The 12,040-nt window shown below is 43.6% G+C and overlaps 1 protein-coding gene across 1 annotated transcript in view; it reads left to right on the top strand.

Moving 5' to 3' along the window:
• HAS2 (hyaluronan synthase 2) overlaps positions 1 to 4,394 on the top strand; it is a 26,059-nt gene extending 21,665 nt beyond the window's left edge. The window contains exon 4 of the mRNA XM_019552383.1: positions 3,302 to 4,394. Coding sequence (XP_019407928.1) covers positions 3,302 to 4,231 — 930 coding nt within the window. The 3' untranslated portion in view covers positions 4,232 to 4,394. The remainder of the gene's footprint in view (positions 1 to 3,301) is intronic.
• The last annotated feature ends 7,646 nt before the right edge of the window (positions 4,395 to 12,040 follow it).

The following is a 12,040-nucleotide window of genomic DNA, read 5'->3' as shown; positions in this document are numbered from 1 at the left end:
CTTTCTCAGGAGGCAATTGTGGGAATGTAGCTGTGAAGCTGTTCCAAAGACACCAGTGGGGCTATTTTTAACATCTCTGGAGTGCTTGAAAGTAGCCTTGTAGAGTAGCTTTGTTGCTGCATTTCTGGGTTTGGACTCATGGAGACAGGAGTGGGTAGGTGGGGCATTCCTAAGAACACCCCTTCCAGTGAGTGCCAGGGACACGGTGTAGATTTTCCCTCTCTCTTCAGATTTTAAGTAGTGCATTTGCTTTGTAATTGCAGCAGAGAGGTGTTTTTCTCGTTCAGAACAATCACGTCTGTTGCAAAAATCATGAAGATAAATGCATCTTTTGTATTGGTATAAGTTTTATCCCTTCTACTTTAGTAGACTTTTACCATGGAGTAAAAAACGAAACAGCCAGCTAGGTTGGCCAGTAGCCAAACAGCTAACAACTGCCTCCCTATGTGAGCTGCTCTCCAGTGTCCCAGCTCTTGCAGTCTGAACAGCACAAGCCAGGCACTGCATTTTGCTCTACATATGTGAGCAGAGGAGATGGAAGACGGTGTGAGTCAGATAGGGAGGTGAATGGTCAAAGGTTCTGTAGAAAGGAAAGTTTCTGCAAAATCATAGAACTATAAAGCTAGAGAGATCTCAAAGGTCAACTGGTTCAAACCCCAGCAGGCAGGTTTTATTGTACCAAGGCATGTGTCAGGGGTGGTTTATCCAGAATCCTCTTAAAAACCTCTAGTGATGACTTCTGCAAGCAAGGAAGGATTTTGTGGTCTCCTTAGGCAACCTGTTCCAATATCTAGATGCTTGGATATTTCATTTTTCTTTCCAGATGTCTAATAACCCAAATCTTCCTACCTACCTTCAGTGGCTAAAGAAAGATTTGTTCACTATCCATTTTAAGTCAATCTTACAATGATTAGAAAATGTTATCATGTTACTCCTTAAAATCTCTTTTCTCCAAACTAAACATTCCCTGCTCTTTCAACCTCACCCCACGTGATTTGCTTTCCAGAACCCCAGTCATCATCATTGCCTTCTTTGAATCATCCCCAATTCTTCCTCAGGCTCTCCAATATGGCTTTCCTGAAAGAAAATAGGATAATGAGGACTCTGCTGGGGGGTGCTTCTCTCTCCTATGCTCTGCCAAGGAATCTCCTGCAAAATAAGTTTGAGGTGTGATGAGCACTCCCAAAATCTGATTATAGAAGTTCCCACCCCTGCTACTTTCTAGCAGTAAATAGAAATGAAAAGAAGATGTTTACACTTTGGAGATCTGAGCCTGCCAAAGTGACTGGATACAATTCAGCAGAGAGTGGGCACATCTGTACAAGATGTTTACTGCACAATAGACTATTAAGCTGCACATTACACATCTCCAGTGTCTATACATGAGGCCCCTATTAGGCTGAAGTAAACTAATTTACTTCACAGCAGGATAGTACTTGCAAATACAATCCTGCTGTGGAGTAAACAACTCTGCAGCAGTGCACATGTAGATGCTGCCCCGGCTGGCTAGGGCACAAGGGTGCTGACAGCCAGCCCCATGATAAATCATCCTCATGGCCCAGGCAGCCTTTCTGCAGCACTTTGAGCCAGGGGGAGCATTCCCTGCACTGGCAGGATGACTCCCCTGACTTGCCAGCCCGGGCTGCTCTGACCCAGCTCAATGTGCTCCACACCCAGGTGCACGTTCAAGCAGCAGTAAACTCTAGAGTTTATTACGTTGCATTAATTGCACATGTAGACATGGCCAGTGGGTGCATCTACATGAGACACTTTACTGCACAGTAGAGCTAATTACTGTGTAGTAACTGTCCACGTCTACATGTGCAGATGTTTACTGTGCAGTAATTGGCTCCAATCATGAGTAAATTTGCTACCTGCAAATGCACTACTGCACAGTAAGTAATCTTGAGTAAATTTGCTATTTGCATGTGTAGACACTTGACCGGGAGCATATATGCTCCTGGTTAGCTGGGCAGCAGAGGACAAGAGATTGCTCTCTGCCCCCAGGCACTGCCTGCTGCCGGGGCAGGCTCTACCACTGGAGCCCAAGTGAGGGCAATGTCCCTCTGCTCTGGCAGCAAGGACCTCCCAGCCCCCGCTCCATGATCACTGGGAGATCCCAACCCCTGAAGCTGGTACTGGGAAAAAAGATCTCCTAGTCAAGGGGTCGGGCTGGGAGAGAAGGATCTCCCTGTGGTACACATTGCAGAGTGGGGGCTGGGAGCTCCCCGCTGCCAGGGCAGGGGGCCATTATCCTCACTTGATGGAGCCCACCCTGGAAGCAGGCAGCTCCTGGGGGTAGGGAGCAATGTCCCAGCCCCAACCAGGAGCTTCCTTGCCCCTGGGTTAGCATCCAGCAGGAGTCTATAGCTCCTCCTGGCTGCTGCAGGGACCATTGCAGGCTACAGGGAACAGAAGAAGTCTGCTGCTAGGAGCAGCAAATCTGCTGCTGCATCTCTGCATGTGTAGACACATGTCTGGAAGATTTTACTCTTGAGTAGTTTACTCAAGTAAACTGCTCAAGATTATTTGCACATATAGACACACCCAGTGAGAACTAAGGTTCAGATAGTGTCTGTTCCACTTCCTGTGTGCTGTTAAGGTACCATGGAGGGAGAAGAGTCTTGCTCATAACTTTCCTCAGGGGACAACCCTGACACAGGGAGAATCTGTGGATGTGCAGAGTTGGTATAAACAAGCACTTAAACCTCCATTGTTGCTTCAACCTATTCCTGAACCGGGGAGAGAGAATCCAAAAACTATATTTAACACCTTGACAGACCCTCTGCTCTGCTATAGTTAGCAAAAACTGAATGCAGCAGCCATCTGATCCCAGAAGTCTACTGGATTTCTTAAGCAGGAATAGGGAGAAAGAAAGAGAGAAAGGCTTGATTAATGGGGCTGGAAGAAGATGATCAGTAAAAAAAAAAAAAAATTATGAAGTGAGGGAAAGAACTGTTGTTTGAGGCAGGGGGGGAACAAGTACTGATAGCACAAAAGCCACTGTAGTATTGAGCTTCCCAGCAGTGCTCTTCTGAAGAGGCATGACTTTGGTAGCACAAGCAGAGAGTCAGTGGGGAAGCCTGGCTCATGGAACAGCTCATTCAGCTTGGTAGGAACTGTCTGTCCAAACCTGCCTGTTTTACTGATAATACTTGAGGCTCTTTATTAGCTGTAAGAGAGGAAATCTCTCCTCAGAATTTGCTGTCCTATATTTTGGCTAAAACATACTATTTATGAATATATAGTATATATATTTTAATCCAATGGAACTAATTTTAAATGTTTTATGTACTTGCAGATTTTGAACAAATATGATTCCTGGATCAGCTTCCTCAGCAGTGTGAGATATTGGATGGCATTTAATATAGAAAGAGCCTGCCAGTCCTATTTTGGCTGTGTACAATGCATCAGTGGACCTTTGGGAATGTACAGGAACTCCTTGCTCCACGAATTTGTGGAAGATTGGTACAATCAAGAATTTATGGGCTCCCAATGCAGCTTTGGAGATGATAGACATCTAACTAACCGGGTGCTGAGTCTGGGCTATGCAACAAAGTACACAGCTAGATCCAAGTGCCTTACTGAAACACCTATAGAATATCTAAGGTGGTTGAATCAGCAGACCCGTTGGAGTAAATCATACTTCAGAGAGTGGCTGTATAATGCAATGTGGTTCCACAAGCATCATTTGTGGATGACTTACGAGGCTGTAATCACTGGATTCTTTCCTTTCTTCCTCATTGCCACAGTCATTCAGCTTTTCTACCGGGGGAAAATCTGGAACATTCTCCTTTTCTTGTTAATAGTTCAGTTTGTGGGCCTAGTAAAGTCTTCTTTTGCCAGCTGCCTAAGGGGGAACATTGTCATGGTGTTCATGTCACTCTACTCAGTGTTGTACATGTCAAGTTTACTTCCAGCGAAGATGTTTGCAATAGCCACAATAAATAAAGCAGGGTGGGGCACATCAGGAAGAAAAACCATTGTAGTCAACTTCATAGGACTCATTCCGGTGTCTGTTTGGTTTACAATCCTCCTAGGTGGTGTGATTTTCACTATATACAAGGAATCAAAAAAGCCATTTTCTGAGTCAACACAGAGAGTCCTCATCATTGGCACAATAGCCTATGCATGTTACTGGGTTTTTCTTTTGACTTTGTATTTGGTTCTGATCAACAAATGCGGCAGGCGGAAGAAAGAACAACACTATGACATGGTGCTTGATGTATGATGTTGCTGTGGAACGTCACTCAGAAATTTTTTAAGTAACCCAAATGACCTTACAGTATTTGTGGCATCGAATTAATGTTGCCAAGGGAAATGGATCACTGCTGCTGGGACTGGAACATTTATGTTCCTATGGTTCATTTTCATCCTGCCAAAGCAAAAAAAAAGTGATTTTTTTAAAAGAAAAACAAAACCACAGATTCAACCTGTTTGCAAGAAAATGAGATGACTTCTTTGTTTATGCACTTTTTCTATTGTGCATATGCCTGACAGTGTTATGTTCTATATATACCTCACTGGTCATGCTTATGTGGGACAGAAAGGAAAGGAGTTTGGTGACTTAAGCAAAGGATCTTATAACCCCTTGCAATCTAATTTATGAACTACTTTTTGTAATAGTTTTATTTTATAGGAAGGGTCTTTTGTGTTAGGCTGCCAAATGTAATGCCAAAGGTAAATTTTAAGAGGCTATTGAATGAGCTGTATTTTTATATTATTGTGTGTGTATTTTTTAAGCCAACTTTTTTTTTTAATTGCATATTTTATATTTTCTGTGTCTGCCAAAAACAATGCCTCCCCAGCATTTTGTTTTCTATCTTCTTTATGTAGGTTTTGGAAGAATTCGTACTTTTCCTAAGAACTGCCCACAATGTGAAAATTTATGTTGATCTGATATTATTCACATGAGAAAGAATAAAATGTCTCTCTACCTTTTTTACGATGAATGGTTACTTCTGTGAAAAATATTTAAAATGTGCTTTTTGAACTTTTGACTTAATTTTATTAGAAAAGACCAACATCATTGACAGTTTTCTAATACAAACATATTTGTGTGCACAAAAAGGCCAAAGGGGTAGATAAGTGCAATTTTTTTTGGAGAACATTGTAAGAACAGTACAGTCCTGGCATTCAGTATACAATAAGCCTGGTCCTCATGCCATTGAAGTCAATGGCATGCATTTTTGATGGGGACAGGATTTGGACCAAAAGCTTCTGATCCTGGGAATGCAGAGTAGTCAAAACTCCTATTGACTTTAATGAATGTTGTCAATGCCCTGCAACTCTTAGAATCAGGAAGATAGCGTACATGTGGCAGAGAAGCAAAACAAAATTTCATTGACATAAAGAAAGGGTCAACATTTTCAAAATCTGGGTGCCTAAAATAGAGCTTCCAATTGATGTTCCTGTAATCTGACCTCCTGTATAACAAATGCCATAAAATGTCACCCCTTACCTCTATACTGAATCCCATAATGCGGGTTTGACTAGAGTATCTATCTTCCAGAAAAGTATCCAGTCTTGAATTGTGTCAAGTAATGGGAATCTACCACTTCCTTGGTATCTGCTGCCTAAACATTCAATTTTAGACCCTGGTTTTGCAAAGTGATGTTCAGGACCAAATTTTGCCGTCCTTAACCAGCCAAAGGAATGTGGCATTCAGCCTTAATACACTTTTATAAAGGAAAATGATAAAACATCAGCTCCATACAAATATATGCCCTTTTGGATTCTGGTATAAAAAGCACTGTGGTAAAGCAGAAATCAGCATGTGATATTTTAACAACCTAGAAGCATTTTCAGCTTCCTTAGAATATTTTTCTGCTGTAGAATGAACTGCACACACCTACCTTACTTGTCTGATTATCTTGAGGTACATGGTTGCTTGAAAGTCATACTAATACTATGGTAATGATTGGAGAGTTGATACTCATTGGTTACAAAATAGAACAGTATTAAAAATAAGTAAGAGAAACATTAAAAAGAAACTTGACTTTGCCTTTTACTATTTATGTTGTAAGTTAAAGCTTGGGTAACATTCAAATGTCAAATAAATCTTTTCATTCTATAAAAGATTGAATTAATTGCCTGTATTTATTCTAGCAATTCATTCAATGTACTTTCAGTATAGGTTGTATAGTATAATTTTTACTTTCATAAATAAAATATTTTTGATAAGATTATGACTAATTCATGTGGTTTTTGGTCATCACTTCTACAGATAAACCCTAGTAGTCCCCAACATTACAGCCACATACTGTACATTGAAATTTTGCAATCTGAAATTTAGCAGTCCTTGCATATCTGATTAACGTTCTACCTAGCAGGCAAAAAAGACTGGCTTGTGGTTAAACAACTAGGCTAGGGAGACACATTACACGTAAACCAGTTTAAGTGATCAGAAACTGGTTGAAACCTGTAACAGAACAGAAGTTCAGTGCAGATAAACTGGTTTGAAAATAGCTGAAACCAGTTTGAGATAAACCTAGTTGAATGTAGGATCAGACTTAACTGAACTGGGTCAAACCTGTTTATGCAATGTCTGTCCTAGACCCCTTCCTAGTTTAAGTTAAATCAGAATCTTCTAGCATCCCAGTTGCTTGGCAACCCTGGGTGAGACTCTGATCTCTGCTCCAACCCAGCAGGCCTGGCCCTTTCTCTCTGTTCCTGGACTGCAGCTCTGGCAGAGACTGCAAGTACAGGGCATCTGTCTGGCTTCCTCCTGTCCGCCCCCGCCCACCACCACTCCCTGGCTGAAGCAGGGATTTCCCCCCCTCACTTCTGCATTACACAGACACCTCACATTAGTTAGCATACCACAGTTCACTCTGTGATAGACAAGGCAGACAGGACAGTGCCACTTAGGGCTTTTTGGAGCTAATCAACAGGTATCTGGTATTGTTCCCTCCATTCCTTCTTTGGAACAAGTTTTTAAAGAAGGTCTTGAACTAATGACAGATCCTTTTATTTTGCTGATGAGGTGATAAATGCTCCCTGCTGTGTAACTAAATCCCTGATGGCTCCCTTGCTGACCAGCAAAGTGGTGGGGGGCTCCCTAATTAGAGCATCCTGCTGTGGCCTGGCCATGCCTCCCCTCAGCTCAGCACTATGGAAGGGAAGGAGGGCTGCTCTAGTGCCCCCAGATTCTAGCTTGAGTCACTGTGGGCATTTGCCCACATTTTTTCAGTTTAGAGGGGATGTCTGTATGGTTACAAATTGATTCAGCCTAGGCAGGTTAGACCAAGATTGAATCTGCAAAGATTGAATCAATTCAGGATCAGGCTTTTTACATGTCAGGCCCTAGCACTAGGAAGGGGAATCAGTCCTCATGGTGATAACACAAAGAGGTACTGTTAGTGGGTTGGATTCCTAAGTACAATGACTAAATATAGATTGTCAAAAGCCTGAGGCTGAATTGATTCAGTCTTTATAGATTAATATAAATTACATAGATTGAAGCAATAAATGAACAGGCATTCACTTCTCATTCTGTAAATGCAGCCAGCGGCCTGCAGTGGTCCAGGACATTAGCCGGGGGGCACTAGAGCACATCTCCCTGCCCAGCTGGGGCAGATAGCTTGAGCCAAGACTAGCTCAACCACCCTGCAAAGGGTTGTTCGTGAGGCATATGCAAAGCATTCTGGGATGCTGAGGGATGCTTTTGCGTTAACTTGCATCTGGAGAGCATCTGGGATAGAGGTTCAATAAACTGATTTAACCTAAATCAGTTAACTCTGATATTACATCCATATAGGTTTATCTTAAACTGGTTTGGGCCATTTTTAAAAGCAGTTTGTGTGCACCAAACTTCTGTTTTGTTACAGAATTGAACCAGTTTCCTGTCACTTAATACCAGTTTAAGTGTAATTTGTCCCCAGCCAATAGGAAGTGTGGTGTAGTGATCTGGAGCAATTTACCAGGAATTGGGAGAACTGATTCCTAGTCCTGAATTTGTCATGGGATCTGCTGCTTGAGCCTGTTCACCTGCCTGATCCCCAGCTTCCCCATGTACAGAACAGGAAGAATCAATGTTTTCCTTCTTTGTAAAATACTTTGAGATTCATGGAGAAAATACCTCCTATAAAAGAGCTAGGGATTAGTATTAAGCACTGTGCAAACAGATTATAAAGAGGATACTTCCGTGGAGCAGGGACACTCAGTCTATTTTTGTATATGGATTATTACCCATCATGGAAATAATCTGTTCCCAAATTTACTATGGGTTTTCCTCGCTGTATGCAGGTTCTGTATATGTGAATTTGATCTTATGAGATGGCCCTTTTTATACCAAAAAATCATTATATGCAAGGTAAATTCACTCTTATGTGATAGGTATGGTGGAAGCCCGCAGTCAGCTGCTATGTGCAGTGCATTGTGGGAGTGCTGTGCACAGAAATATAGTCTCCTGTGTGGATCTGTGGTTTACACTCGTAGTCTGCAACACATGTTCCTGTAGTTGCCATCCCCATTATGGTAACATTCACCACCACCCTGTGCTTGTTTGCACTGTAGACTGGTGATAAGTACCAAAATTGTCTTGTAAAAGTGGTAGAAATGGGGGTCAGTACAGTTGAGGTATTGGAATGTACCCCTATTTGTTACATTGTAAAGTGGGTTCCCTTTACTCAAATTCAAGTTATGGGATGTTTTCCAGGAACGTGTGTTTAGCATAGAGCGAGGGAATCCTGTCCAGATTTCTTATGTGATCTTGCATACTTGTACTTTGCAAAAAGTCCTCTGCAAATCAGAGCAGTAACCTCTCTGTTGATCAGTTTCCGCATCAATACCAGGAAGGCTACCAGGATCAATTTAGTGAATAATTATCCAGTTCAAGCAAGATTTCTATTGACAAATATGTTTTAATCAAAAAGTAACTGTACATCTAAATAGTCTTGGAAGATTTAAATTTGCAGCGCAGCAACATTTTTTTTTCTTGGATCAAAATGAATTGTTTTCTTTAAAAAAACCCTTTTTTCAGTTCAAAACAAAATTGGTAATCTCTCTCTCTCTCTCACACACACACACATTTTTAAACTCACCCTATTTTTCATAAAAAAGCCAACGTATTTTTCATTGGAAATTTCAATTAAATGAAAATAACCAGAAAAAAATACATAAAATATTGTAAAAATTGACATCTTTTAACCAACTCTATTGTGAGAAGCCTGTACAGAATGATGATAAACTTAAAAATATAATCCCTACCTACAAATAATATAAAAAAATCTTATCTGGACTTATCTCCAATTTTAATCCATTTCTAGAACCGAATTGATTTGCTTTCATAATAAGCATCTACAAGTACCAGGTGGAGAGAATTACCTGAGGCAGGGGTGGCCAATTATTTCAGCCGGAGGGTTGCTTAATGACTTTTGGTGAGCTGTTGAGGGTCACAAGGGTAGCCCCACCCTTTGATAGGTGTCCCATTCCCTGGTCACTATCTTGGAACCAGAAGTCCCACCTGTAAACCCTGACCTTTGCCATCAGAATTACTCCTTTGGCAAGGGGGTTTGCCATCTTGGAACTAGAAAAAAACAACAAATTATTATTAATCGAACATATATGGTGGTGTTTGGGGGTGTGTGTGGGTGCTTGTGTATAGTGGGACCCCCCCAACAAACACGCTGTGTGGGATGCCCCCTACAAACATGCCCCGCCATTGTGCACGGCCCCTGCCCACCAACGGCAGCAGCAGGCAGAGCCCCCAGGTGGTGTGCGGTCCCAGCAAGCCCCAGGACTACATGTGGCTGGGCTGCCAGCTCCATTGTGCAGGACTCACATGCCTGAGCCCCATGCTGTCAGGTGGAGCATCACACGATGAAGCCAGTGGTACCGGTCATGGGCTTGGCTGGGGTGGCAGGGAGAGGGGTGGAGCTGGCCTGACTCCATAGCATGGAGCACCCCTCCATTCCCCATGACCTGTGCATGACAGTGATCCAGCTCCATCGCACGGGTCACCCCACGGAGGCACACAGCTTGGACAGAGACGCCAGGAACTGCATATGACCCTCAGGAGCCCTAAGCAATGGAGCTGGGGGGACCCCATGCCCCTGCTGGCCTGGGTTCCATGCTCCTGCCACCCCACCCTGGGCCCCTGCAAGCCCCATCCCTGGGGCACCAGCACAGGCCCCATGCTCTTGCCCACTGCACCCTACACCCCTCCACTTGCTTACTGCCGCTGCCACCCTTCCCCTACCTGCTGCCGCCCTTCCTTTGTACCCTCCCCCACCCACTGCCACTCCTTGCCTGCCCACTGCCACTCTCCCTCCACCACCTTTCCCCCACTGCTGTCCTTCCCCTGCCTGCTGCCACCACTTCCCTATCTTCAGGGCCAGGGTCAGGGCTGTCCCATGGGCAAGGGTGGGAGCGCAGTATGTGCTGTGCCACAAGGAGTGAGCAGGGTTCAGCCCTATTTGAGCACATCAGGGGCAGCCCAGGGCCAGGCCGGATACAGTGAATTGGTAGGCACCTGCCTGCAGCCCAGATAAAATTGCCTGGTGGGCTTGATTCAGCCATATTTTACCTGCCCCTGAGCTTAGGGAGCCACAGTGGTAATATTGTTGAAGAAGCCCTCTTGTTTTGTATTGCTAAAGTGCTTTGCTCTGGTCCTAAATCAGACTTCTTTCAGAAGAAAAAGGATTACGTAGCATAATTTTCTAACAGAGGAGGAAAGGGGGGGGGGCAGACATTTACTGCCAAAAATGTCTCAGTGCATAAGCTCTTGTGAGTCAGTATTTTGTAATTTCTGCCTTTTATTCCTAGCAAGAAACAAAAGAAGGGTGGAGGACAAAGATTTGAGCCAAGCAGTTGAGAAGATCCTGTATTGCTGAGATTGGGGTGAAAATAGGCAGCTTTGCTGATAGCAAAATTAAATTTTCTCTCACAGTATTTTTTTTAAAACCCCACTGAGGAAAAACTTCCAGTTGTGACTCTTGGTCCTATGCAAATGGATCCCTGCATGTAGCATCCTAGTTACTTTGATGCCACTGTGCACAGATGCAGGAGAGACCATAAGGAATTTATTATTGCAGGATTGTGGCTGAAGTCTGCTTCCCTAAACACTGTATATTTTATATTCATCCGAAATCCAGATCCCAGTTCTCCTTGCCTTTCCATCTGAAATCTAGGACCCAGTTCTCCTTGCCATTGTGAGTCATACCCATACTTATGGGTATGGTTTCTCTACCAACCTGTCTGAGAGCCAAATCCTTAAAACACATTTGATTTAGTTACTACCAACTACCAAACTCAACAGGAGTTGTTATAGTTTTTTTGTTGCCACTGTAATTGGAGGACTGATCCTGCAAGATGTTAAGCACCTCTACAAATTTAACTGAAATTAGGACATTTTAATACTGAGTCAGAGTATTCACACAGGATGTGGAGCAGGGGGAGGGGTTGGCAGCAGCCAGATGTGGTGTGGGATGACAGTGGTGGCCATCGCATGCGAGTTCCCCCCCCGCTCCCACCCGTGCCTGGCTGGCTGGGCAGCACCTATGCAACCTGCAGAGGGGAGCAGCTGCCTTCACCCCCTCCCCCGAGCCAGCCCTGCTCCTAGTGGGGGGAAATGGCATGGGGTGGTGGGTGGCAGTGCTCCATCCCCAGCCTCCCGTTCATACCCCCTAGCCCTTTTCCACATACCCCCAGCTGACAACCCCTACTATAGGGCATTGATAACATAGCGCTTTTTTTTCCCCTAGCCAACTGTTTACGTCCAGCTCAAATACGGAGGGATTGAAAACTCCTACCATATGATGGCTATTCAAATACCTTAATTTATAGATTCAGTACAGATCCAGGACTAAACACCACTACCAGCTATTATGGGACACAGTGTTGCTTCCTGAGATCCCTTTCAATTCTATAATTCAATTACCTCCTTTGTTTATGTTATTAGCAAACAGGGACCCACTATGAAAGGAGAATGAGCTGCCCCTTACAGTGACCCTTGTACTCAGTGTGCCTGCTACATCAGGATCCAAGTGTATTATGGTGGGAAATGGAGGGAATCTTGCACAGCTGCTTTTTATGCTGT

Source organism: Crocodylus porosus, unplaced genomic scaffold (assembly GCF_001723895.1).
Source record: "Crocodylus porosus isolate Cpor-Errol unplaced genomic scaffold, CroPor_comp1, whole genome shotgun sequence".
In the NCBI taxonomy this organism is placed as follows: Eukaryota; Metazoa; Chordata; order Crocodylia; family Crocodylidae; genus Crocodylus; species Crocodylus porosus.
This window is presented reverse-complemented; position numbering and strand designations above follow the sequence as displayed.